The sequence below is a fragment of the Guillardia theta genome (genome assembly GCF_000315625.1).
Source record: "Guillardia theta CCMP2712 unplaced genomic scaffold GUITHscaffold_84, whole genome shotgun sequence".
NCBI lineage: Eukaryota > Cryptophyceae > Pyrenomonadales > Geminigeraceae > Guillardia > Guillardia theta.
Window position 1 is genome coordinate 330,595 of NW_005434590.1, and position 27,198 is coordinate 357,792.

The 27,198-nt window shown below is 50.9% G+C and overlaps 6 protein-coding genes across 6 annotated transcripts; 2 read left to right on the plus strand and 4 right to left on the minus strand.

The window, feature by feature from the left end:
* Positions 1-2,424: 2,424 nt before the first annotated feature.
* On the minus strand, positions 2,425-4,185 carry GUITHDRAFT_115442 (hypothetical protein; the record flags this gene model as incomplete). The annotated part of the gene is made up of 1 exon (XM_005825402.1): positions 2,425-4,185. One exon carries the CDS (start codon positions 4,183-4,185, stop codon positions 2,425-2,427), a length of 1,761 nt encoding a protein of 586 aa, XP_005825459.1.
* A 1,513-nt stretch (positions 4,186-5,698) lies between these two features.
* Positions 5,699-7,869, minus strand: GUITHDRAFT_115443 (hypothetical protein; the record flags this gene model as incomplete). The annotated part of the gene is made up of 2 exons (XM_005825403.1): positions 5,699-7,660; positions 7,717-7,869. 2 exons carry the CDS (start codon positions 7,867-7,869, stop codon positions 5,699-5,701), a joined length of 2,115 nt encoding a protein of 704 aa, XP_005825460.1.
* A 1,163-nt stretch (positions 7,870-9,032) lies between these two features.
* On the minus strand, positions 9,033-11,224 carry GUITHDRAFT_115444 (hypothetical protein; the record flags this gene model as incomplete). Its single annotated transcript, XM_005825404.1, has 2 exons — positions 9,033-11,015; positions 11,072-11,224. 2 exons carry the CDS (start codon positions 11,222-11,224, stop codon positions 9,033-9,035), a joined length of 2,136 nt encoding a protein of 711 aa, XP_005825461.1.
* A 6,415-nt stretch (positions 11,225-17,639) lies between these two features.
* On the minus strand, positions 17,640-18,377 carry GUITHDRAFT_115446 (hypothetical protein; the record flags this gene model as incomplete). Its single annotated transcript, XM_005825405.1, has 3 exons — positions 17,640-17,690; positions 17,789-18,190; positions 18,246-18,377. 3 exons carry the CDS (start codon positions 18,375-18,377, stop codon positions 17,640-17,642), a joined length of 585 nt encoding a protein of 194 aa, XP_005825462.1.
* Positions 18,378-23,003: 4,626 nt separating this feature from the next.
* GUITHDRAFT_115447 (hypothetical protein) lies at positions 23,004-25,158 on the plus strand (the record flags this gene model as incomplete). Its single annotated transcript, XM_005825406.1, has 9 exons — positions 23,004-23,006; positions 23,313-23,372; positions 23,629-23,676; positions 23,726-23,803; positions 23,899-24,004; positions 24,192-24,268; positions 24,670-24,696; positions 24,765-24,815; positions 25,024-25,158. The coding sequence occupies 9 exons, from the start codon at positions 23,004-23,006 to the stop codon at positions 25,156-25,158; spliced, it is 585 nt and encodes a 194-aa protein (XP_005825463.1).
* A 781-nt stretch (positions 25,159-25,939) lies between these two features.
* On the plus strand, positions 25,940-27,165 carry GUITHDRAFT_154719 (hypothetical protein). Its single transcript, XM_005825407.1, has 4 exons — positions 25,940-26,085; positions 26,421-26,572; positions 26,797-26,862; positions 27,022-27,165. The coding sequence occupies exons 1-4, from the start codon at positions 25,977-25,979 to the stop codon at positions 27,028-27,030; spliced, it is 336 nt and encodes a 111-aa protein (XP_005825464.1). The 5' UTR covers positions 25,940-25,976; the 3' UTR covers positions 27,031-27,165.
* Positions 27,166-27,198: the final 33 nt, after the last annotated feature.

Sequence of the window (27,198 nt, forward strand, 5' to 3'; positions counted from 1 at the left end):
GTTGTATGATTTGCTCTGACTCTTGTGTGTTGGGAACACGGTCCTCGACTTCTACGCTGGGAGCGCCGTTCTGGTACCGCGATCGTGTTCAAGTGTCCTGGTTCTCGCCGTGCGCTTCATCCACGAGTCATTGTATCAGTTGTGATCAGAAGCGTACAGTGTGGGTAGAGGAGAGGAGGTAGAGGAGAGGATGTGTGTGTGGAAGCAAGTAGAGGAGAGTAGGAGGTAGAGGAGATAATGTAGGTGAAACATATGTTTCCTTGATCAACATTCTCACTCCACAGTTATAAATCTTGCAACAAGGCTGCAGCATTTTGTCGTTCTTTCCCTATTCCCATCTGAAGACTCGATCGAGTCTTGTGTGTGATCCGGTTTAACTGTCGTCCTATCCTTCTCCGGGTGCAACTCATTGCAAAACGTGATGTAACTCAGCTGTACCCTTCCATCGATGTTTCTGACCCGCTCTTGATACCAATACGTCATCATGTTCCTGACTGATACTTTCTGTGGCCAATCGAAATCTGTAGCAACCATTTAGCGCTCTCCCCCCCCATTCGAACCAATCGCCCTCTACCTGGTCATCATTCAATGATTGTTCTTCACTATTCGACGACACATCTTCTTCCATGTCTGATCCTGATCTTGCTTCCGAGCTGTATATTTCCGAAAGCATTTTATTGTCTTGTGTTCATTCCCCCCATACACACCTCTGTTCGACCCAACTTCCGTCTCGCTCAGAATTGTTTGAATCCAAGGCAGATACCATGGTTTCATTTGGAGCCTCAGGTTCATTCACAACGGCAAAGTTCATCCCTGTAATCCTTCTCATTTGCATCAACCAGGTGTGAACATTTCTGTTTCATGTTCTCCTCTCTGCTATGCAGCTTCATCCAAAATCTCGTGAAACCTTGCCGTGTTTGTTTTGGGTTCTTCTTCAGTGTCTTGTTCATTGTGAACATGCCTTCAATCTTGGATACTTTCGTCACCAGCTCCTTGATAGTATGAATGATATCCGTCATTCTTGGAGCCCCATGTGCGAGCATGCCACACTCTTGGCAACTGTGAACCTTCAATACTACTTTGTAACCTAGCTGATTCAATCTACTCATCGTGTCGTCCAAACATGCCAAATAGCGGAATTTCCCATATGGAGTGCTGTGGATCAGGGAACCATGCTTGCAGAGTGGGACGATGATACAAAATACTAGCCAGAAAGAAAGGAATACAATTTCTGTACCCCGCGGCAGTTCAATGAAACTCTTGATGAATTTGTCCCATCCTATTGCTTGTAACTCTCGCATCCCTTCGGGAGAAAAATCTGGTGGTAGCACAGCAAATTTGGCCGTGCTAGGATCGTTCCCTGCCAAACGTCTGCCACACATCTGATCGCCCCCTGCTCCTCCCACGATGTACCGGTCTTCTGTGTCACCTGTCAACCACAATAGTCAGCATAGTGCCAAGGAGAGCATCACATTCATGGATGACCTATCCTCCGGTTGGCTCGAATGCAAACAGTAGGCACTCCTGCATTGTATGTATGCAGCCTGATGAGCGTTACGCTCCATCCCTCATGTCAAGAGACAAGCAAAAGCCTAGCGTCAGCCCAGGCGGAGTGAGATGGCGACGAGATGCAGAAGAGGGTCATGAGTCGCTCTTAGTTATCGAATGATGCAACGAGGAGACCCATGTAACCTGTAAGCTGCATGGTTGGACTCTGCACTCTTTAGTCCCGCATCTGATGTTGAGGGGCAGATGAAGACAGATGGTTGCAGTGTTGGATGATGACATGCAACGTTGTGGTCGTCGATGGTCCCCTCCTCACCATGAGGATGCAAATGTGATGGACTGGTTTTGAAGATGATGGGCTGGTTTTGAAGTTGCTACATCTGCTTCAACATTATGGGCAAGGAAGCGAGTAAAATGCTGCTTCAGGCTGCTGCCAAGCATTTGAGACTGAGCCCTCACACACACAATCACCTTGTTTTGAAGAAGAGTGAGACAGGTAAATAGGTCAAGGCAACCTTTTTGGACACTGCAGAAAGCTTCTTTCTTCATTACTTCACCTTGCTTCAACATGGAGATCAGAGGAAATCGCATCGTGATGGCTTTTGAAAGTTGCACATGGCGATGGAAACACTTGGAAATCAAGTAAGCGCAAGTAGTTGTATGAGCGTATTACACGTTGCACCACCTCCCATCATGACACGGTTGATCAAGTACAACATGAAAGTGATCAACTAGGTTGCCTTTCAACCTCTACACACTACCCCTGCAAGTCTGTTCCACAGCATGTCGATCTCATCCTGCAGATATCAGCCTGATCGTCTTCCCAGCCCCTTGACGACCAGCCGCCGCTTCTTGTCGGATCTTTGCCTCGCCTACCACACGCCTCCCCGGCTCATCCTTGCTAACGCCGGTTTGAGCTCACGCGATATCCATACCCGCTACCTCTGCCTGCCTTTCTTCCTGCCCTCCCTTCCATCCGTACTTCTCCAGCGCACCGCAGCCCTTGATTTTGCCTATCCGAAAGCTCTCGAGCCTGTCTCGCGGCACCATGAACACCACCCTCACCTTCCATCCAGCTGCTGGGATGCCTAGCCCCGTGAGAGCCTCTGCGAAGAAAGCCAGCTTGAAAGAGTGGACGTCTGCCTCTGTCACCTGCACAAACTCTACTAACTTCCCGCGAGGCTCTACTATGATAGCGTCGTAGCCTCCTTGAAGGGGGTTGACGGGCTTCAAGCAAGTTCTCTCTGCAGGAAGCGTTTGCATGCCTCCCTTTGCATCAAAGGTGATGACTGGACATCCCTCCCATTGCGTGAGCTCTTGAGATCCCCGATACCTCAGGCTCAGCCCGCACTTGATCTTCTTGAAAAAGAAAAGCTCGAAAAGATGGCCCCTTGTAGTCGGATTGCTTGCCCTGTACCTTGAGAACAGCCTCTTCAGCGTGTCTAGTTCTGCCGCTTCTGCAAGCTTCGTCGCGACATACTTGCTCACAGGCATCCAGTTCGATTCCCCGTTGTACTTGAAGCACGCAATCAAGTGGTTTACCGCCTGCGGTGATGAGTCGCCCACGATGCCACTGAAGACGACTTCTAGGTTTGAACAGAAACTCAAAGCTTCATCCAGCCTCTCTTTCACCAATGATGCGGGCGTCTCGAACATGTACCGACATGAGCCGCCTGCCAGGTAGTATTTCAGCTTGATCTTCTCTCGTCTAGACCTGTTCCTCTTCCATGTCTTCAAGCCCATGCTCGCCGCACTTTCATCCTCCTCCAGCATGCATGCTACACGCTGATAGAAAACGTCCCACTCCACTGCTTCCAGGTACTCTCTCTCCGTCCAAGATACAACGGTGTGTTGTTGGAGATTCACCCGATTGTCATCTTCTAGTCGTGACTTTCCTCGAGAAGACATCGATGTCGCTACTACAACCCGTCGATTCTCTCGATCAGCTAGCAGCCATTTCCTACATGCGTCCAAAAAGTCTACGTGGTGTGACTCATGCCTCAAGAACCCGTCCAGGACCACCAAACCCTTCTTGTAGTCCTGCCATTCTTCCAGCATTCTGTTGATCCCTTCCCATGAGGAGCGCTTGGGAATCCTGCACCATCTCCTCTTACCACCGATGATTTGGATGCAATCAACGTCGTCGGATATATGCAGCCTGATGAGCGTTACGCTCCATTCCCTCATGTCAAGAGACAAGCAGAAGGCTAGCGTCGTCGTCGTCTTCCCCGTTCCCGGCGGGCCTTTGATCCAGCCAAAAGCTCGCTGCTCCACCACCTTCTCCCTCAAGAAGCAGAGCTGACTCTTGAAAGCTTCCCGGCAGTAGAGAAGGAGCTCTCCGTCTCTTTGTAGGTAGGATGCATCGAGACGAAAGTACTTGTCGTCGTTGCAAAAGCCCATCCGATCCAGTCTTGCATCTGACTCGTTCCAAGCAATCGGTGGCACATGGGGTCCGGTGCTCTGTCTCAAAAGGATAAGTTCTTTTTCTCCAAGCTGCTTCTTTTCCTCTCCAAGCTGCTTCTTTTCTTCTCCAAGCTGCTTCTTGTCTTCTCCAAGTTGCTCGAGTCTCCTGACAAGGGCGGTCTTCATCGTGGGATCCTGTTCATATCTGATCTCATGCAGTACATCCTGGATGTTTTTTTCCACCTCAGTCTCGGCAGACTGCCTACTCACATTCATTCCAGAGTAGCACACCCGCCGCCTCTTGCTCGCCCCTTTGTTTCTTTCCTTGACTCCACTCGAGATATTACCTCGTCCTCCCTCCCTAGCATCCCCTCCTCGTATGCGCAAGCAGCTTCCCCCCAAAGCCATCCTCAGATTGTAGTCAGCACATCGCCCAGGACATGGAAATGACGCTCCCTGTTACAAGCACAGCTCAGAAAAACCTTCCCTCCAACCCTCAGGTCGCTCCTCACCACCGCGCTCGAGATGATGATGGAGCTCAAGCCTATCAAGCCTACAGCCCTGCCCATAGCCCTCGCTCCTCTCCCTCTTGCTTCTCTCTGCGGGCTGCGCATCTTGACCTCAGCAAGCGGCTCCTTGTCAGCCTTGCCGACTCCTGCTCTGCCATCCAGCGCACCCGCGAGGGGGTATTCGGTACTCGCTAGGGGTCGTCAGAGGGGGTAGGGTACTTGAGCCATGTATGTTACAAGTAGAGGAGAGACGAATGCTCGTATGATCAGAACGTGTAGCTGATGAGCGTGATACTTTTACTCTTCAGGTCCCTCATGCGTCATCGTTGATGGCTTTCATCGCTGACAAGATCATAGCATGGGCAAGAGCTGCTTGTTGCTAGACCTCAGCCATGGCGGAGTGAGATGGCGACGGGATGCAGCAGAGAGTCATGAGTCGCTCTTAGTTATCGAATGATGCAACGAGGAGACCCATGTAACCTGTAAGCTGCATGGTTGGACTCTGCACTCTTTAGTCCCGCATCTGATGTTGAGGGGCAGATGAAGACAGATGGTTGCAGTGTTGGATGATGACATGCAGTGTTGGATGATGACATGCAACGTTGTGGTCGTCGATGGTCCCCTCCTATAGTTGCTCACGCCCTCTGAAAGAACACACCATGAGGATGCAAATGTGATGGACCGGTTTTGAAGATGATGGACCGGTATTGAAGATGATGGACTGGTTTTGAAGTTGCTACATCTGCTTCAACATTATGGGCAAGGAAGCGAGTAAAATGCTGCTTCAGGCTGCTGCCAAGCATTTGAGACTGAGCCCTCACACACACAATCACCTTGTTTTGAAGAAGAGTGAGACAGGTAAATAGGTCAAGGCAACCTTTTTGGACACTGCAGAAAGCTTCTTTCTTCATTACTTCACCTTGCTTCAACAAGGAGATCAGAGGAAATCGCATCGTGATGGCTTTTGAAAGTTGCACATGGCGATGGAAACACTTGGAAATCAAGTAAGCGCAAGTAGTTGTATGAGCGTATTACACGTTGCACCACCTCCCATCATGACACGGTTGATCAAGTACAACATGAAAGTGATCAACTAGGTTGCCTTTCAACCTCTACACACTACCCCTGCAAGTCTGTTCCACAGCATGTCGATCTCATCCTGCAGATATCAGCCTGATCGTCTTCCCAGCCCCTTGACGACCAGCCGCCGCTTCTTGTCGGATCTTTGCCTCGCCTACCACACGCCTCCCCGGCTCATCCTTGCTAACGCCGGTTTGAGCTCACGCGATATCCATACCCGCTACCTCTGCCTGCCTCCCTTCCTGCCCTCCCTTCCATCCGTACTCCTCCAGCGCACCGCAGCCCTTGATTTTGCCTATCCGAAAGCTCTCGAGCCTGTCTCGCGGCACCATGAACACCACCCTCACCTTCCATCCAGCTGCTGGGATGCCTAGCCCCGTGAGAGCCTCTGCGAAGAAAGCCAGCTTGAAAGAGTGGACGTCTGCCTCTGTCACCTGCACAAACTCTACTAACTTCCCGCGAGGCTCTACTATGATAGCGTCGTAGCCTCCTTGAAGGGGGTTGACGGGCTTCAAGCAAGTTCTCTCTGCAGGAAGCGTTTGCATGCCTCCCTTTGCATCAAAGGTGATGACTGGACATCCCTCCCATTGCGTGAGCTCTTGAGATCCCCGATACCTCAGGCTCAGCCCGCACTTGATCTTCTTGAAAAAGAAAAGCTCGAAAAGATGGCCCCTTGTAGTCGGATTGCTTGCCCCGTACCTTGAGAACAGCCTCTTCAGCGTGTCTAGTTCTGCCGCTTCTGCAAGCTTCGTCGCGACATACTTGCTCACAGGCATCCAGTTCGATTCCCCGTTGTACTTGAAGCACGCAATCAAGTGGTTTACCGCCTGCGGTGATGAGTCGCCCACGATGCCACTGAAGACGACTTCTAGGTTTGAACAGAAACTCAAAGCTTCATCCAGCCTCTCTTTCACCAATGATGCGGGCGTCTCGAACATGTACCGACATGAGCCGCCTGCCAGGTAGTATTTCAGCTTGATCTTCTCTCGTCTAGACCTGTTCCTCTTCCATGTCTTCAAGCCCATGCTCGCCGCACTTTCATCCTCCTCCAGCATGCATGCTACACGCTGATAGAAAACGTCCCACTCCACTGCTTCCAGGTACTCTCTCTCCGTCCAAGATACAACGGTGTGTTGTTGGAGATTCACTTCATCGTCTTCAGGGTCATTCTTCTTTCCTCGAGAAGACATCGATGTCGCTACTACAACCCGTCGATTCTCTCGATCAGCTAGCAGCCATTTCCTACATGCGTCCAAAAAGTCTACGTGGTGTGACTCATGCCTCAAGAACCCGTCCAGGACCACCAAACCCTTCTTGTAGTCCTGCCATTCTTCCAGCATTCTGTTGATCCCTTCCCATGAGGAGCGCTTGGGAATCCTGCACCATCTCCTCCTACCACCGACGATTCGGATGCAATCAACGTCGTTGGATATATGCAGCCTGATGAGCGTTACGCTCCATTCCCTCATGTCAAGAGACAAGCAGAAGGCTAGCGTCGTCGTCGTCTTCCCCGTTCCCGGCGGGCCTTTGATCCAGCCAAAAGCTCGCTGCTCCACCACCTTCTCCCTCAAGAAGCAGAGCTGACTCTTGAAAGCTTCCCGGCAGTAGAGAAGGAGCTCTCCGTCTCTTTGTAGGTAGGATGCATCGAGACGAAAGTACTTGTCGTCGTTGCAAAAGCCCATCCGATCCAGTCTTGCATCTGACTCGTTCCAAGCAATCGGTGGCACATGGGGTCCGGTGCTCTGTCTCAAAAGGATAAGTTCTTTTTCTCCAAGCTGCTTCTTGTCTTCTCCAAGTTGCTCGAGTCTCCTGACAAGGGCGGTCTTCATCGTGGGATCCTGTTCATATCTGATCTCATGCAGTACATCCTGGATGTTTTTTTCCACAAGCTTCATCTTTGCTTCTACCCCCTTGATATCTGCTTCCACAAGCTCGATCTCTCCTTCTACCTCAGTCTCGGCAGACTGCCTACTCACATTCATTCCAGAGTAGCACACCCGCCGCCTCTTGCTCGCCCCTTTGTTTCTTTCCTTGACTCCACTCGAGATATTACCTCGTCCTCCCTCCCTAGCATCCCCTCCTCGTATGCGCAAGCAGCTTCCCCCCAAAGCCATCCTCAGATTGTAGTCAGCACATCGCCCAGGACATGGAAATGACGCTCCCTGTTACAAGCACAGCTCAGAAAAACCTTCCCTCCAACCCTCAGGTCGCTCCTCACCACCGCGCTCGAGATGATGATGGAGCTCAAGCCTATCAAGCCTACAGCCCTGCCCATAGCCCTCGCTCCTCTCCCTCTTGCTTCTCTCTGCGGGCTGCGCATCTTGACCTCAGCAAGCGGCTCCTTGTCAGCCTTGCCGACCTGCTCTGCCATCCAGCGCACCCGCGAGGGGGTATTCGGTACTCGCTAGGGGTCGTCAGAGGGGGTAGGGTACTTGAGCCATCTCCGTATGGCGCGCCGCGAGGGTCGACGGAGGTTGTGGACTTGAAGCTGGGTAGCAACATTTATGTTACAAGTAGAGGAGAGACGAATGCTCGTATGATCAGAACGTGTAGCTGATGAGCGTGATACTTTTACTCTTCAGGTCCCTCATGCGTCATCGTTGATGGCTTTCATCGCTGACAAGATCATAGCATGGGCAAGAGCTGCTTGTTGCTAGACCTCAGCCATGGCGGAGTGAGATGGCGACGGGATGCAGCAGAGAGTCATGAGTCGCTCTTAGTTATCGAATGATGCAACGAGGAGACCCATGTAACCTGTAAGCTGCATGGTTGGACTCTGCACTCTTTAGTCCCGCATCTGATGTTGAGGGGCAGATGAAGACAGATGGTTGCAGTGTTGGATGATGACATGCAACGTTGTGGTCGTCGATGGTCCCCTCCTATAGTTGCTCACGCCCTCTGAAAGAACTGTGTGCCAGGAGGCACCAGACACCATGAGGATTCAAATGTTATGGACTGGTTTTGAAGATGATGGACCGGTTTTGAAGTTGCTACATCTGCTTCAACATTATGGGCAAGGAAGCGAGTAAAATGCTGCTTCAGGCTGCTGCCAAGCATTTGAGACTGAGCCCTCACACACACAATCACCTTGTTTTGAAGAAGAGTGAGACAGGTAAATAGGTCAAGGCAACCTTTTTGGACACTGCAGAAAGCTTCTTTCTTCATTACTTCACCTTGCTTCAACAAGGAGATCAGAGGAAATCGCATCGTGATGGCTTTTGAAAGTTGCACATGGCGATGGAAACACTTGGAAATCAAGTAAGCGCAAGTAGTTGTATGAGCGTATTACACGTTGCACTACCTCCCATCATGACACGGTTGATCAAGTACAACATGAAAGTGATCAACTAGGTTGCCTTTCAACCTCTACACACGACCCCTGCAAGTCTGTTCCACAGCATGTCGATCTCATCCTGCAGATATCAGCCTGATCGTCTTCCCAGCCCCTTGACGACCAGCCGCCGCTTCTTGTCGGATCTTTGCCTCGCCTACCACACGCCTCCCCGGCTCATCCTTGCTAACGCCGGTTTGAGCTCACGCGATATCCATACCCGCTACCTCTGCCTGCCTCCCTTCCTGCCCTCCCTTCCATCCGTACTTCTCCAGCGCACCGCAGCCCTTGATTTTGCCTATCCGAAAGCTCTCGAGCCTGTCTCGCGGCACCATGAACACCACCCTCACCTTCCATCCAGCTGCTGGGATGCCTAGCCCCGTGAGAGCCTCTGCGAAGAAAGCCAGCTTGAAAGAGTGGACGTCTGCCTCTGTCACCTGCACAAACTCTACTAACTTCCCGCGAGGCTCTACTATGATAGCGTCGTAGCCTCCTTGAAGGGGGTTGACGGGCTTCAAGCAAGTTCTCTCTGCAGGAAGCGTTTGCATGCCTCCCTTTGCATCAAAGGTGATGACTGGACATCCCTCCCATTGCGTGAGCTCTTGAGATCCCCGATACCTCAGGCTCAGCCCGCACTTGATCTTCTTGAAAAAGAAAAGCTCGAAAAGATGGCCCCTTGTAGTCGGATTGCTTGCCCCGTACCTTGAGAACAGCCTCTTCAGCGTGTCTAGTTCTGCCGCTTCTGCAAGCTTCGTCGCGACATACTTGCTCACAGGCATCCAGTTCAATTCCCCGTTGTACTTGAAGCACGCAATCAAGTGGTTTACCGCCTGCGGTGATGAGTCGCCCACGATGCCACTGAAGACGACTTCTAGGTTTGAACAGAAACTCAAAGCTTCATCCAGCCTCTCTTTCACCAATGATGCGGGCGTCTCGAACATGTACCGACATGAGCCGCCTGCCAGGTAGTATTTCAGCTTGATCTTCTCTCGTCTAGACCTGTTCCTCTTCCATGTCTTCAAGCCCATGCTCGCCGCACTTTCATCCTCCTCCAGCATGCATGCTACACGCTGATAGAAAACGTCCCACTCCACTGCTTCCAGGTACTCTCTCTCCGTCCAAGATACAACGGTGTGTTGTTGGAGATTCACCCGATTGTCATCTTCTAGTCGTGACTTTCCTCGAGAAGACATCGATGTCGCTACTACAACCCGTCGATTCTCTCGATCAGCTAGCAGCCATTTCCTACATGCGTCCAAAAAGTCTACGTGGTGTGACTCATGCCTCAAGAACCCGTCCAGGACCACCAAACCCTTCTTGTAGTCCTGCCATTCTTCCAGCATTCTGTTGATCCCTTCCCATGAGGAGCGCTTGGGAATCCTGCACCATCTCCTCCTACCACCGACGATTCGGATGCAATCAACGTCGTTGGATATATGCAGCCTGATGAGCGTTACGCTCCATTCCCTCATGTCAAGAGACAAGCAGAAGGCTAGCGTCGTCGTCGTCTTCCCCGTTCCCGGCGGGCCTTTGATCCAGCCAAAAGCTCGCTGCTCCACCACCTTCTCCCTCAAGAAGCAGAGCTGACTCTTGAAAGCTTCCCGGCAGTAGAGAAGGAGCTCTCCGTCTCTTTGTAGGTAGGATGCATCGAGACGAAAGTACTTGTCGTCGTTGCAAAAGCCCATCCGATCCAGTCTTGCATCTGACTCGTTCCAAGCAATCGGTGGCACATGGGGTCCGGTGCTCTGTCTCAAAAGGATAAGTTCTTTTTCTCCAAGCTGCTTCTTTTCTTCTCCAAGCTGCTTCTTGTCTTCTCCAAGTTGCTCGAGTCTCCTGACAAGGGCGGTCTTCATCGTGGGATCCTGTTCATATCTGATCTCATGCAGTACATCCTGGATGTTTTTTTCCACAAGCTTCATCTTCGCTTCTACCCCCTTGATATCTGCTTCCACAAGCTCGATCTCTCCTTCTACCTCAGTCTCGGCAGACTTCCTACTCACATTCATTCCAGAGTAGCACACCCGCCGCCTCTTGCTCGCCCCTTTGTTTCTTTCCTTGACTCCACTCGAGATATTACCTCGTCCTCCCTCCCTAGCATCCCCTCCTCGTATGCGCAAGCAGCTTCCCCCCAAAGCCATCCTCAGATTGTAGTCAGCACATCGCCCAGGACATGGAAATGACGCTCCCTGTTACAAGCACAGCTCAGAAAAACCTTCCCTCCAACCCTCAGGTCGCTCCTCACCACCGCGCTCGAGATGATGATGGAGCTCAAGCCTATCAAGCCTACAGCCCTGCCCATAGCCCTCGCTCCTCTCCCTCTTGCTTCTCTCTGCGGGCTGCGCATCTTGACCTCAGCAAGCGGCTCCTTGTCAGCCTTGCCGACCTGCTCTGCCATCCAGCGCACCCGCGAGGGGGTATTCGGTACTCGCTAGGGGTCGTCAGAGGGGGTAGGGTACTTGAGCCATCTCCGTATGGCGCGCCGCGAGGGTCGACGGAGGTTGTGGACTTGAAGCTGGGTAGCAACATGTATGTTACAAGTAGAGGAGAGACGAATGCTCGTATGATCAGAACGTGTAGCTGATGAGCGTGATACTTTTACTCTTCAGGTCCCTCATGCGTCATCGTTGATGGCTTTCATCGCTGACAAGATCATAGCATGGGCAAGAGCTGCTTGTTGCTAGACCTCAGCCATGGCGGAGTGAGATGGCGACGGGATGCAGCAGAGAGTCATGAGTCGCTCTTAGTTATCGAATGATGCAACGAGGAGACCCATGTAACCTGTAAGCTGCATGGTTGGACTCTGCACTCTTTAGTCCCGCATCTGATGTTGAGGGGCAGATGAAGACAGATGGTTGCAGTGTTGGATGATGACATGCAACGTTGTGGTCGTCGATGGTCCCCTCCTCACCATGAGGATGCAAATGTGATGGTTTGGTTGTGAAGATGATGGACTGGTTGAGGATTCAAATGTTATGGACCGGTATTGAAGATGATGGACCGGTTTTGAAGTTGCTACATCTGCTTCAACATTATGGGCAAGGAAGCGAGTAAAATGCTGCTTCAGGCTGCTGCCAAGCATTTGAGACTGAGCCCTCACACACACAATCACCTTGTTTTGAAGAAGAGTGAGACAGGTAAATAGGTCAAGGCAACCTTTTTGGACACTGCAGAAAGCTTCTTTCTTCATTACTTCACCTTGCTTCAACAAGGAGATCAGAGGAAATCGCATCGTGATGGCTTTTGAAAGTTGCACATGGCGATGGAAACACTTGGAAATCAAGTAAGCGCAAGTAGTTGTATGAGCGTATTACACGTTGCACTACCTCCCATCATGACACGGTTGATCAAGTACAACATGAAAGTGATCAACTAGGTTGCCTTTCAACCTCTACACACTACCCCTGCAAGTCTGTTCCACAGCATGTCGATCTCATCCTGCAGATATCAGCCTGATCGTCTTCCCAGCCCCTTGACGACCAGCCGCCGCTTCTTGTCGGATCTTTGCCTCGCCTACCACACGCCTCCCCGGCTCATCCTTGCTAACGCCGGTTTGAGCTCACGCGATATCCATACCCGCTACCTCTGCCTGCCTCCCTTCCTGCCCTCCCTTCCATCCGTACTTCTCCAGCGCACCGCAGCCCTTGATTTTGCCTATCCGAAAGCTCTCGAGCCTGTCTCGCGGCACTATGAACACCACCCTCACCTTCCATCCAGCTGCTGGGATGCCTAGCCCCGTGAGAGCCTCTGCGAAGAAAGCCAGCTTGAAAGAGTGGACGTCTGCCTCTGTCACCTGCACAAACTCTACTAACTTCCCGCGAGGCTCTACTATGATAGCGTCGTAGCCTCCTTGAAGGGGGTGACGGGCTTCAAGCAAGTTCTCTCTGCAGGAAGCGTTTGCATGCCTCCCTTTGCATCAAAGGTGATGACTGGACATCCCTCCCATTGCGTGAGCTCTTGAGATCCCCGATACCTCAGGCTCAGCCCGCACTTGATCTTCTTGAAAAAGAAAAGCTCGAAAAGATGGCCCCTTGTAGTCGGATTGCTTGCCCCGTACCTTGAGAACAGCCTCTTCAGCGTGTCTAGTTCTGCCGCTTCTGCAAGCTTCGTCGCGACATACTTGCTCACAGGCATCCAGTTCAATTCCCCGTTGTACTTGAAGCACGCAATCAAGTGGTTTACCGCCTGCGGTGATGAGTCGCCCACGATGCCACTGAAGACGACTTCTAGGTTTGAACAGAAACTCAAAGCTTCATCCAGCCTCTCTTTCACCAATGATGCGGGCGTCTCGAGCATGTACCGACATGAGCCGCCAGCCAGGTAGTATTTCAGCTTGATCTTCTCTCGTCTAGACCTGTTCCTCTTCCATGTCTTCAAGCCCATGCTCGCCGCACTTTCATCCTCCTCCAGCATGCATGCTACACGCTGATAGAAAACGTCCCACTCCACTGCTTCCAGGTACTCTCTCTCCGTCCAAGATACAACGGTGTGTTGTTGGAGATTCACCCGATTGTCATCTTCTAGTCGTGACTTTCCTCGAGAAGACATCGATGTCGCTACTACAACCCGTCGATTCTCTCGATCAGCTAGCAGCCATTTCCTACATGCGTCCAAAAAGTCTACGTGGTGTGACTCATGCCTCAAGAACCCGTCCAGGACCACCAAACCCTTCTTGTAGTCCTGCCATTCTTCCAGCATTCTGTTGATCCCTTCCCATGAGGAGCGCTTGGGAATCCTGCACCATCTCCTCCTACCACCGACGATTCGGATGCAATCAACGTCGTCGGATATATGCAGCCTGATGAGCGTTACGCTCCATTCCCTCATGTCAAGAGACAAGCAGAAGGCTAGCGTCGTCGTCGTCTTCCCCGTTCCCGGCGGGCCTTTGATCCAGCCAAAAGCTCGCTGCTCCACCACCTTCTCCCTCAAGAAGCAGAGCTGACTCTTGAAAGCTTCCCGGCAGTAGAGAAGGAGCTCTCCGTCTCTTTGTAGGTAGGATGCATCGAGACGAAAGTACTTGTCGTCGTTGCAAAAGCCCATCCGATCCAGTCTTGCATCTGACTCGTTCCAAGCAATCGGTGGCACATGGGGTCCGGTGCTCTGTCTCAAAAGGATAAGTTCTTTTTCTCCAAGCTGCTTCTTGTCTTCTCCAAGTTGCTCGAGTCTCCTGACAAGGGCGGTCTTCATCGTGGGATCCTGTTCATATCTGATCTCATGCAGTACATCCTGGATGTTTTTTTCCACAAGGTCCATCTTCGCTTCTACCCCCTTGATATCTGCTTCCACAAGCTCGATCTCTCCTTCTACCTCAGTCTCGGCAGACTGCCTACTCACATTCATTCCAGAGTAGCACACCCGCCGCCTCTTGCTCGCCCCTTTGTTTCTTTCCTTGACTCCACTCGAGATATTACCTCGTCCTCCCTCCCTAGCATCCCCTCCTCGTATGCGCAAGCAGCTTCCCCCCAAAGCCATCCTCAGATTGTAGTCAGCACATCGCCCAGGACATGGAAATGACGCTCCCTGTTACAAGCACAGCTCAGAAAAACCTTCCCTCCAACCCTCAGGTCGCTCCTCACCACCGCGCTCGAGATGATGATGGAGCTCAAGCCTATCAAGCCTACAGCCCTGCCCATAGCCCTCGCTCCTCTCCCTCTTGCTTCTCTCTGCGGGCTGCGCATCTTGACCTCAGCAAGCGGCTCCTTGTCAGCCTTGCCGACTCCTGCTCTGCCATCCAGCACACCCGCGAGGGGGTATTCGGTACTCGCTAGGGGTCGTCAGAGGGGGTAGGGTACTTGAGCCATGTATGTTACAAGTAGAGGAGAGACGAATGCTCGTATGATCAGAACGTGTAGCTGATGAGCGTGATACTTTTACTCTTCAGGTCCCTCATGCGTCATCGTTGATGGCTTTCATCGCTGACAAGATCATAGCATGGACAAGATCTGCTTGTCGCTAGACCTCAGCCATGGCGGAGTGAGATGGCGACGGGATGCAGCAGAGAGTCATGAGTCGCTCTTAGTTATCACATGATGCAACGAGGAGACCCATGTAACCTGTAAGCTGCATGGTTGGACTCTGCACTCTTTAGTCCCGCATCTGATGTTGAGGGGCAGATGAAGACAGATGGTTGCAGTGTTGGATGAGAGAGAAATGAGTCAGCGATAGTTTCCTGATGCTGGTCTTATGATGGCAGATAGCGAGACGCGAGAGGAGCCACGACCCCGCCAACTTCCAACAAATGGAAAACTAACTTCTTGTCGTCATTTTCGAACATAGTGCTACCCATTTCAACTGGACTTCTTGGCCAGAGGAGCCTCGCGAGATTACCTAGGGAGTTACTTAGGCTCTAACTCAACTGCTACCCCCAGGTGCTATTTGAGATCTACTGTCTACAGCTGACTGCAGGTGCTCTTGAGCTCGATTTCCACTTGAATCCAAGTACAGTTGGCGTCCACACCTAGTCTGAGGGTTCTTGGCAGGAATCATAACGGAACCGTTCCAGGTCTGGAGCTTCTCAGAGCAGTGCTTGCTGTGATTGGCTGACAGGTCACAGAGCAGAGGAACATTCCACTTCGAACAGTCGCCTCTAGAAGCGATACTAGCTGTTGCGAAGAGCTTGAAGCTACAGGGTAGCCTGTAGATGGATCGAAGATCAAGAGCCGCGGTGTTTTCGTTTGATCTGTACTGCCTGACTCTGTGAGCACTGTTGTCCTCCCAGCAAAAGAGTGCGGCTGTCGGAGCGACGAGACAGATGCAAGAGATGAAGAAAGAGAGAGCTTGAAACTCGTGGGGAGAGCTTATGGCTATCCAAGGGAACATGTCAACTGCAAGGAGACCATGAAACTGTGACCGTTGAAGAGCGAGGCCGCGGCCATGCCTGAGCCGTGATGCGGTACACTGCTTGAAGGCTGGAAAAGGAGTAGAGTAGCACCATCATGAGTCCAAGAGTCTGTTGCACCAACATGAAGTATGCAAAAGCTGGCCTATATAATTGTTGGATTTTGATCTGAACCATTACCTTTCATCTTCTTGAAGAACTTATCAATCGCCTTGTGTTTGTGGATGTAATTGTTCATCTTCAGGCGTGCAAACTTGTTTTGACAATTGTGTTCGAACAGGATCTCGCTTAGTCTCACCACGGTGTCGATGTTTCTTTCATAGTGATCCAACCGAGACGTTCTTGCTGACACTCGTGTCGTATCCTTTGATTCTTCTGTTATGCCTTGTCTCCGTTTTTCTTACTTGGCGTTATTCCGAGTAATATGAGACTCATCATAGTACTGCCTTCGAGTATATATTGCTTTTCCCGCCCTTTGAATATTGCAACAGACCAGATTGATCATCGGCATAATGTAGAATAAACCCCAAACGTCTACGCGAACAAATTGTTTGCGTATCTGAAAAATCGCAGCGATCGTGTATCGATCAGATATATCATGAATCTTCAGAACCGAAAAATGGTAATTGACAAGATTTGGCATGTGTAATTGCATCCATTTTTTTGGTTCAGAGTTTTTCTTGATTTTGTCACGGCCAATGACAAGTTGTAATGATTGTCCCATCCAATTATCTCTTTTTGTTCCCTTATGAAATCCATGACATCCTGTCTTTCGAGAACACGAGTTTTTGGTGGAAAGCTCCATCCGTTTACTGTATTCCGTATATCTTGTATCTCCTTTTCTGAAGAAATCCCATTGAGCTTTCCCCATTCCTTTATGTACCTAGTCTGTTTTTGTCCCATCGTATAGGATATATAATTTTGAAAGTTTGTTGCATATTGATCAGCAGAGTACAGTACTCGAATATCCCCTTCAAGGCTTTCCTGCGTTGTATGGGTTGATACTTGTTCCCTTTTTCTTGCCAAAACGTCTAAAATATCAAACTGAATTGCATTATTACCTTGCGTTTTTCACCCATCAAAAAACAGGTTGAAAGAAAACTTTCTCTCCACCATTGGTCTTGACCGTTTCTTCTTGTATCCCTTCTTCTTTTTCTTTGTCTGTCACCCTTCTAGTACGATTGTATATTTGATCAAACAGCCTTGTAATGTACGTATCATCACCTTGCCTTGAATCCTTCTCAAAACACCACAACAACAGATGATTGAAGATCAAACTACCTCGATGGCTTATTTTGCTTATGTGTTACATCAATCACATCGAGCATCTTTTGTTGTTTGAGATGTTTTTTCAAGCACATCTTGACCGTCGACAGTGAATCAGAACAAGATTTTTTTTTGGTTCCCTCTTTTGCTTTTTCCAATATTTGATCAGGCTGAACGCGGAAAGGAGGAGGGCGGGAAGGAGGAGGGCGGGAAGGAGGAGGGCGGGAAGGAGGAGGGCGGGAAGGAGGAGGGCGGGAAGGAGGAGGGCGGGAAGGAGGAGGGCGGGAAGGAGGGAAGATCTTTGTTGAGCACGTTCGGGGTGTGTTCTACACCGCGATGTCTGAGATTTTAATTTTTGGGTCACCATTGGTCACCGTTTATGCTGTTTTAATCGCAGAACTTACTGGGTGAGTTGAGCGGTTAATGTGAAAAGCTTGTAGTGTTTCACGGTTCACTAACTTCAACTTGAGTAAGTTTATGTACGGTAAGCTAGTTTATTAATACGTGGCATTCGCTGAAATCACTGCATGAGTCACACTGATATGAAGTATTAATTACATGTAGTGCCAAGGGATCGGATACAGATCTGCCTCACAGATTCCCTTTGCTGAATCAAAGCACTAGAATGTATCAGCTGAGTCAAAGGTATCAAGGATAAGAGCCAGCTAGATCTTGGCTTTGATTGTGCTTGCCTCCTGTTCTAGCGTGCTCACTGTCCTCCGTCGTCTCCTGCAGCTCCTCCGTTGCTGAGGGCTCGTGACTGGAGCCAACAAACCAGCGGATGAAGTCAGAGGAGAAGGGAGGAAGATCTTCGACTGATGAGGAATGTGTTTCCTTTCTCCCACTCTCCTGCTTTACCGTTGGTCCTCCTCCTCCCGGCAATTGAAGAGGGTTCAACAACGTTGCGTACGTCAGCTGCCCGTCCCGTAGCCTTGTTGCATCATCCTTGACGTACTGGTGCGTCGGGTTGGCTGGCCAGCTAGAGGCGCAGACTTGAGCATAATTCTGCGGCAGGAGAGAGGGCATCTGTGGCTGAGGCAGGTAAGAGGTTCTGTCGAACATGACCGTCGTCGGCAGCATCGAGTTGCTTCCTGACGACCTCGAAGCGCTGAGCGAGGCAGGGGAGGTGGCAGCAGGGGAGGACGGAGCTGCCTCAGTATCCTGGGACTCGCTTGGATCATCCATGGGCTTCTTCTTGTACGGCCACTCCGTGATGCCCAACCTCCTGCACGCATTCTTCAACGCAGTCACCGAGATGCCCTAGTGCAATGGCACGAGTCAGTCAAGAGCTTTCAGGGCCCAGGAGGCTCCTCACCAGCTGATTGGCTGCGTCAGGTTGACGGAGGTGAAACAAGCTTGACACGTCGGACTCTGATAGGAACACGGGCTTTGACCGAACCTCCTCCCCTTGCTTCCTCCGTGGGAAAATTTGAACCCTCGGATACATGGGGGAGTAGAGGAAGAGAGAGAGAGAGAGGCTGAGAGTATATACAAGACTGAACTAGAATAACAAAAAGACTTTTTGATGTGAGAGTAGATTCTCAAAGTAGACCACAAAACTGAGAAGAAGGATGCTGGAAGTTGTGGTTTCTTGACGCGTTTGACTGAATTCGGGCAGGCAAAAACAAAATCACAAACCTTTCTGTTGAGCAGGGAGCATGACAAGGTCCAAGGACTAGTTCATCCTAGGATGTTGATAGAGCTGCTCCTGCTGTTGCTCCCTCCCTCACTTTCCTCGCTCTCCCTCTCCTCCCCGCATCCACCGCTCTCGTCTCCTCGTTCGCCCGCACCCTGCCACATCACATTCTACCCCCCCACCTACAGTCTTCACCCTACCCTACTGACTTGTTCCCTGTATGGACCACCCACCCTTTGTACTTGAAATACACCCTACCTCGATAAGGTTTATCAGTAAAGCATGATCTCCACCCCCATTAAGCTGACCACCTACCCCGTTTTCGCGGTACTGAATGAACGATCCCGAACGATGGTTACCTGCACCTACCCCGCTTACACCTTTAGAACACCACCCCTCCCGATACCCCCCTGGCATGATACGACCCCCTACCCCCATTTCATCTGTATTTGACCCCAGGAAACATCTTAGAACCCTTTTGTGATTTAACTGAAGGGGGTAGTTTTGCAAGGGTACCCCCACCCCTACGACTGCTGAAATCTTGTAATTTCACTCCACGTCGATTCCCTGCGCCCCTCTTATTACGCTGTTTTAACACCACCCCACCCCACCTTGCTACACCTACCTGCATCAGCAAGATCGAAAAGGAAACATATCACAGTATATCATTATCTGAACCATCCTCTCTTGCACTTGTCACGGGTTGTTTGCTGACATGATAGATACAATTCGATGCCGTTGAGAGCCGTTACTCGAGAAAGGGTCAGAAAAGCGCCTCTCTGTTGGGAATCTCTTGTCACGAGTCACGGGCCAGTTGGTGACACTCACGGCGGGGCGCTCGGAGGGTCAAAACTGAAAAACTCAGCCTGTGACTCAGTCCGAATCACACAGTGACAGTCACGTGACAGTGAGAAGCCCCGGGCCCTCAGCAGTGACGGTGGGCCTTGAAGGCCGCTGGCCGGGCAGTAGTGTTATTTTTGATAGTAACCGTTACTCAGCAGTAGCCTTCCGAGGCTCAGAGTCACCGCGGTCCGGCCAGTGGCGGGCCGTACGTACAGTACAGTACCGGCGTACGCCCGGGCCCGGTACGGTACGGTACCGTACCGTACGGTACCGCGTGGTGCCAAACCGTACAGTGTACAGTGCAGGCTGATACAAGACCGTGCGGTCAGAGTACCGTACCGTGACGGCCGCCCGGCGGCGGCGACTCCCGTCTGGCCGGGCTTCTTGGCGCGCCGCCGCACTGGACTCAGCGGCTCGGACCGTCTGAGCCAGTGAGTTCCGGCCCGGGCCCGGTCCGGCGTGGCCGCCCGGCCGGCGGACGGTCCGACCGTGCGGACCGATCATGAGTCAAGCCTTGTAGTACCCGGCCAGCCTGCCGTTCACAAACCCATATGCAGCCCCTAGCAAATCTGGTCTTTTTTTTTCTACTTTTTTTGGGGTTCACATGGGGTCCGTATATACACTTCCTGTTGACTACCCCCTGAGTCACCGATCAGAGGGGGGGTAGAGAGACTGGACATAAGCGGGGTGGGGTGATTTGAATTACTCTGGCGTGGAACCCTTCCCCCGCCTTGGTTTTAGAGGTACTGCAATTTTAGTTTTACCCATCACACACATGATAGTATAGATTGTACTGTATGAAAACATATTGGTACAAAAGAGAGGTTTCATGGTACAGAAGTTCCCCCCTCCACCACCCTACCCCCTTTTTATCTCCTCACAGAGGATATTTGAATCCACAGAGAAATCCCTCAATGCTCACTGTTATGAATACTCACTGTTATGCGCATCCACCAGTCATTTATGTCGCATGACGTTTCTTCCTCAACAGCATCCCGTCACTGTGCGCCGGCTAGAGGAACGGGCTTCCTGGCAGTCTCCTCTCCATCAGGAGATTCTGTTCCTGGAGCCGCCCCGGGTGTTCGGCCTCTGCATACTAGAGCGGACAAGTACGTGCAGCCGGGGTGGGAGCTGGAGAACGCTATCAGGGATGCGACTAGGCTGGCACCAAGAGCTGAGGAGGCTAGTCGTCCTCTCAGTTCTACGCTGGCCATGGGATGAAGGCAGGAAGGGCCAAAGAAGACGACCTGATCCCCTGTGAGGTAGGGACGATGGAGACCGAGGAGGAGGTAGAGGACTACACTGTGACTCTCAGTCTGTTTCCTTGTTGTCATCGATGCCTGCAGATACCGGGAGGGTCTGCAGGAGACGGCCTTTCGCCGCCTGCTGTCTTTCGCCGCCTGCTGCTCCCGCAGCAGGCGGCGAAAGACGTCCTGCCTCGATCATTCAACTGCTGGTGCCTGACAGAGACAAACAGCTTCTTTGGGAGGAAGCTATTTCGGAATTGAAGAGAAGGAAGACGTCAAAGCACTTCCTTTCAAAATTAGGGGTGTTGCTTTCAAGTTAGTCAGATTAATCGGACAAGCGAGACTGCTGCAGTCTTTCTATTTGCACAGCATGATGTCAGGGCATGTGGGCGATCAATTTGTACATTTCTACGAGAAATATGGCATTCAACTAGCCTGACTATTGAACATGTCGTGCATCGAGCACCGACATCAACTTCAGGGAAGAGATGCATATCGAGCTGCTGCCATGATCGGGAACAGCTACATTGGACTCGGAGAAGAAGAAAACTGCTACTGCATCTAACGGGCAACTTGACCATGTGTGGGATATGCACTGTCCATGCGGTAGTCACTGATGGACCTTCACGCAATGCAGATGACAAGAAGAAATTCAACAATTCGGTTCGAGCACACTTCACTTTGTTGTGGCAGCTCCTTCAAAGTAAATTAATGTCTGAGTAAAGTCGCGTTCAATCTGGATGCCTCCAAATCTCTGTGTGAAACGTGCACAATCGTACCATTCTTTCGAACTTGTAAGAGATGCATGTGTATTGCGTCCTCTAATTTCGTTTCAAGGTGACTGTCAGTGCGCCCTCGAAATATAACGAACCTGATCCAGGTTCTATCATGTAGGGTTCATCCTTGAAAGGCACAGGAAATGACAGGATTCTGTAAGAGTGATGTACTGATGCTCCAACTGCACTGGCCTTTTCATCCGGGGTTTCAAGAAGGGCTTCCCTCGTCTGCGAAACCAGTTAATAGTATACTGCCGTAGTCCTAATCTTGTGCAGATCGATGTTGAGACGGAAGAAATCAGTTTGTTTTCTAGTGTTAAAGAAGTTGACATTCTTCCTTTCCGATTTCGGATGATTCCACTTCGAAATTTCCCATTGACATCAGTAAACCTCACACCATGACATGGTACCAGATTGAATGACATGTCTAAACCTTCAACATGGTGTAGTAATTCAAAGTGCACAGAATGATCGAAGGCATTTGCTGCAAGGAACAACGGTGCCTCTTGGATGTATCTCATGCGAATGAAGAGGATCAACTTGTTCTCTTGCTCCAATCTCCTCCTTTTGGCAATACCGAGCGATGAGGCAGCCCTTGACGACGGTGGCCGCCCCGATTGCGCCGCCATTGTCCGTCAAGGCAAGGAGGATTGCAACTGGTACTGAAAGTAGTACCATAGGGTATGTGTTGGTACCGTACTGTAACTACCGTTAAAATAACTTGTAAAGAGGATTGTTGAAATAAACTAAAACAAATGGGTACTATGAAGTGGGGCCTCTAACTCGTTTATCCGAGTCAAAATAGCACGCCTAGAAAAAAAAAAGACCCTACCGAAAAATTTAATTAAGTGCCAAATTAACGAAAGGCCTGAAAGTGAACGGCATGTACGATCTTGAAACTGATGAGCCTGGCAGTCACCGGCGGTCCGAGTGGCAAGCAACCCGGCGTAGATCCGCAACTTGCGGGGCAGTGAAAGAGAATTAGGAAAGGAATTAGCCCAACCTGTTCCCGAGTTGTGACCCACCACCCACCCTCACAATAACATCCAACTAAAGGGGAGAAAGTGGGTAGAGGGTAGTATTCACTGCAGGGGGTGGAATGAAGGATCGCAACGAGAGGAGGGAAGAGAAGGAGAACGAGAGGAAGGGAGAGGGAGAGGGAGAGGAAGGGAGTGGGGAGATGAAATGGTATGGTGAGATGAGATGAGATGAGACGAGGTGAGATGAGATGAGATGAGATGAGATGAGATGAGATGAGATGAGATGAGACGAGATGAGATGAGATGAGATGAGACGAGACGAGGTGAGATGGGATGGGATGAGATGAGATGAGATGAGATGAGATGAGATGGGATGGGAAGAGATGAGATGAGACGAGACGAGACGAGACGAGATGAGATGAGATGAGATGAGATGAGGTGAGATGGGATGGGATGAGATGAGACGAGATGAGGTGAGGTGAGAAGAGATGAGACGAGATGAGATGAGGTGAGATGGGATGAGATGAGATGAGATGAGATGAGATGAGATGAGATGCGATAAAGAAACGGATTGACCGATTAGGAAACCGAATGGTGAAAACGATTGACTGATGAGGAAGAGCATAGTGATCCGAGCGCGATGGAGTAGTAAGTTGATGAGAGAAAAAGTAGTTTCGAGAGGCATCCATGAGGTTTGCAAGGTTTGCAGGGAACAGCTGAAACATCATAGAAATTGAATTGAAGCAGAGGAGAGGAGGAGTATTTTCAGAAGGTGCACTGCGAAAGGCAAAACTCGATGTGTTGCATAAGAGCATGCGAGGGGTTGTAAAGGACAGCAGCGATGGCGAGGAGAAATTATGGATATTTCATGTGTGTGTTTGTGTCTGATTGCAATCGCAGTGCATGGGATGCGGAGGCAACAAGGAGTCGAAACTTTTCTACGTGTCAGACAGGCAGCTGGTGTTGTGTTGTGCAAGTAGCAACGTGTAGCGACTCTGAGTTGGCAAGAAGGGGCAGTCCCAGTCGGAAGGGAGGAGGGGATAACAGCACTGCAAGTCAGCCATTGCGGTCAGGAATAGCCGGCGCAGTAGGGCATGCCATTGAACAAACGACTGAAGCGGGAGATACCTGCTGAATGGCAGGACTACTGTTTCCCATACAAGGTATCAATGCGCTTGATGGGCTGGTTTTGCATGTTTGACCTTGTTTGTTGTAGGCTCTGCAACGGAAAGCTGAGGAGCTTGTTGGAGAAGCAAACGTAGAGGTGCCGAGCTCAGTCTTATTCTGCAAAGAATGATGAAACATTTTTTCAGGATGAAGCTGTTTTGAAGAATCAAATCAATTGTGCAGTGGAATGTGCCAACACTTTCTACAAGCTGCAGTTGATCAAGGTCTCGTTGTTCATGCTTGTTGTCTCAATGCAGTTTCGATGCCTCATCAACACTTGCACGTTGCTCCTTTCTATCATGATGGATTGTCTTGTCAGATCTCGGAGGAGTTTTCCTCGTTGCGAGACACGATCGGCACACTCTACGATCTTCACAGTGATCTAGAGCTCAAGAAGTCGATCGAGATGCCAGTCAAGCATCACGGTCTCATCTCGTCTCTTCTTCTTCTCCCCACCCTTCTATTCCCTTATCCTCTCCTGTCCTCCTATCCTCTCCACTCCACTCCTCTCCCCCCCCTCTCCCAACCCCTTGTCTACCCTGCCCTCTCCTGCCCTGCCCATTCCCTCCCCTGTCCACTCCTCTCCTCTTCTCTGCTGACCTCGAGCTTCAGTTGCGCACAGCGACGTCTGTTGTGACGACTGTCATCCAACGAGGAGCGAGAAAGCCCGCGGAAAAGTCCTTGGAAGGGTACTAGCAGGAGAGGACTCAACTCGCCTGCTGCGATCAGTCTTTAACGCCTGGTATTGGGCCCCACATGAGAGGATGGAGTCGAGAAATACGCTGGGAGACTTCATAGGGTCATCGTACTTGTTCAAAGTGCAGGTCAGTTGACAAGCACGATTCTTGTGTGTTGGAGATGGATAAGGAGGAGGATGAAAATGTCATGGTTTTTGTTGTTGTTGTTGTTGTTGTTGTTGTTGTTGTTTTGTTGTTGTTGTTGTTGTGGTGGTGGTGGTGGTGGTGGTGACGATTGTCATGATCTTGATGATTTTTAACCATCACGACATGTATTGTAATCTAGACAAGGAAGAAAATGCCACTGAACATGGTGAATTCTTCATTGACTTTTTTTCGTTCTCAATCGGCAGGAGGGAGTTTTGAAGGGAGTGCTCGAGGTCTGTCTTGCCAACATGTTGCAATCTATCGACGTTTCATGCAGAGATGGTTGTGTTTGTTGTCGCAGATCGACTGTCTCCGATCCTTCTCTCTCCTCAACGCCATTGCGATCAAGAAGGTGAGGAGCAGGACAGGATGGGACGAGAGGGAAGGAGGAGGGAAGAGAAGAGAGTTCAGCGACGAGTGAGTAAGAGGGAGGACAGCAAAAAAAGGAGAGGGGGGAAGGGGAAGAGAGCGGGAGGAGAGGGGAAGGAGGGGAGGGGAGGGAGGAGAGGGGAGGGAGGAAGGAAGGTAACAATGAGTTGAGGTTTGACGAGAGAATGTAGGTGCTTGAGCGACATTGCACTCAGAACATCAACGATATATGTTGCAACCTTAACGATTGTCAGATCATCGAGATGAAGGGACTTTCAGACGTGATCTGCCCTGATGTTCCTGCTGTGTGCGACTCTGACTGCTGATGTTGAAGATCATCGCAAACATGGAGCATCTCGTTGTTGACCTCATTGTCTTGCTCGCTACAGACCTTGAGGTTCCTTCCTTAGCTCGCAACATGCCTGATGCTAGCATGACCTGCTGCTGCTGGTGTTGCTGATGTTGATGTTGATGATGTTGATGTTGATGATGTTGATGATGTTGATGATGTTGATGTTGATGATGATGATGATGATGATGATGATGATGATGATGTTGTTGTTGATGATGATGTTGATGATGATGATGATGTTGTTGATGTTGATGTTGATGTTGCTGTTGCTGCTGGTGTTTCTGCTGCTGCTGCTGCTGCTGCTGCTGCTGTTGCTGCTGCTCTCCTCCTTCTCACCTCTCAGTATTTCCTCCTCACTGTCTTTGCAGGTCAAGCAAGCGCTCCCAGAAACCTGGACTCAAACGCTCTGCCCCTACTGCAACCATGCTGTCCTCAACCCCATCCTCCTCCCCGGTGGCTGTGGAGGACGAAAAGCGTGTTGGCTCTGCCTGCTGCAGCGTTCCAACTGCTGCCTCGTCCCTTGTCCCCACACCTCAAGGTATGAAGCGAGCAGAAGGGGAAGAGGAAAGGGAGGGGGAAGGCGAGGAGCGAGAAAGAAGAGGGCAGGAGATGTGGAGTCTTGTTGGGAGGAGGAGGAGGAGGAGAGAAGGAGAGGAGAGGAGGAGGCAAACGAAGAAGGAGCAGGGAGGGGCTGGGAGTAGCAGGGAGGTGTGGCCGGAGGACGAGAGAACTATCTGTGCTGAATCTTGATCCAGCAAGGAGATTGACCTTCGACTTATCCACGTTGACGGGATGCTCGGGAATTTCCTCCAATGTTTCTTTCCCAACGTTCTTGTTGCGCTGAAGATGAAAGAGAGGAAGGAGGAGGAGGAAAAGAAAGATGCGCATGATGCTCAAGGAGGTGAGACAGAGGAAGCAGGGAGGAGGAGCAGGGAGGAGGAGCAGGGAGGAGGAGGGAGGAGGAGGAAAGGGAGTGGAGAGCACAGGAGCAGGAGGAGACGGAAAGCATGGAGGAGAAAAGTTGAGGGCAAGGGAGAGAAGAGAGGAAATGTAGGAGGGGACAGGAGAGGAGACAAGAGGAGAGTGGGGAGGGGAGGTGAAGGGGGGGGGATGCAAGACTCAAGAGAGGAGAGGGTGAACAGTAGGAGAAGAGGAAGGGGATTGTGAAACAGCAGGCGTGAGAGGAGGAGGAGGACAGGGGCAGGATGTCAGGACATGTTGTGACGGAGTTAGCAGGGATCCTCTCGGTACTCCACTCGTTGTCTCATGCTCAGACGTCGCTCTCCTCCTCCTCCTCGCACGATCGTCTCCATGAGCACGAGCACCAGGTCAAGCGCAGCCACTCGAAGAACGCCCACCTGGACGAGCATCACTTCCGACAATCTCTGGTGAGAGAGGGGAGAGGAGAAGAGGGATCTTGTTCTGGGATGTGGGAAGGAAGATGTTTGGACAACGATGGTGGTGGTGGTGGTGGTAGTAGTAGTGGTAGTGATGGTGATGGTGATGATGATAATGATGGAGATGAGGATGAGGATGATGACGATGATGATGGTGGTGATCGTGATGGAGGTGATGATGATGGTTTAGAACAGTTTTCTTACAAGCCATGCAGGATGATACAGTTGAGCATGTACTTGAGAGCATGAGCGAAGTTGCGCTCGAGATTTCAAACTTCAAGGTCCCTCGATGCTCCTCCTCCTCCTCCTCTGCCTTCTTTTCCCTCGCTCTCCTCCTCGCTCTCCCTCGCTCTACGCTCCTCCCTCCCTCCCTCCTCTCCTCCTCCCTGCTACTTCTCCCTCTCTTTTCATTCTCCTTTCGTCTTTGACTTCCCTTGCAGGGGAGATAGCTAGTGGCGAGCTGATAGAGCTTGAGATGGACATCGGGAAAGTCGGATGAAGAGAGGGAGAGAGCTAGGAGCAGGTGGGAAGGGAAGGGAAGGGACAAGACGGAGGAAGGAGGGACAGGAGCAGGGAGGGGGGGGAAGGAGGGTGGTGGGTTGAGGAGGAAGGGTTGG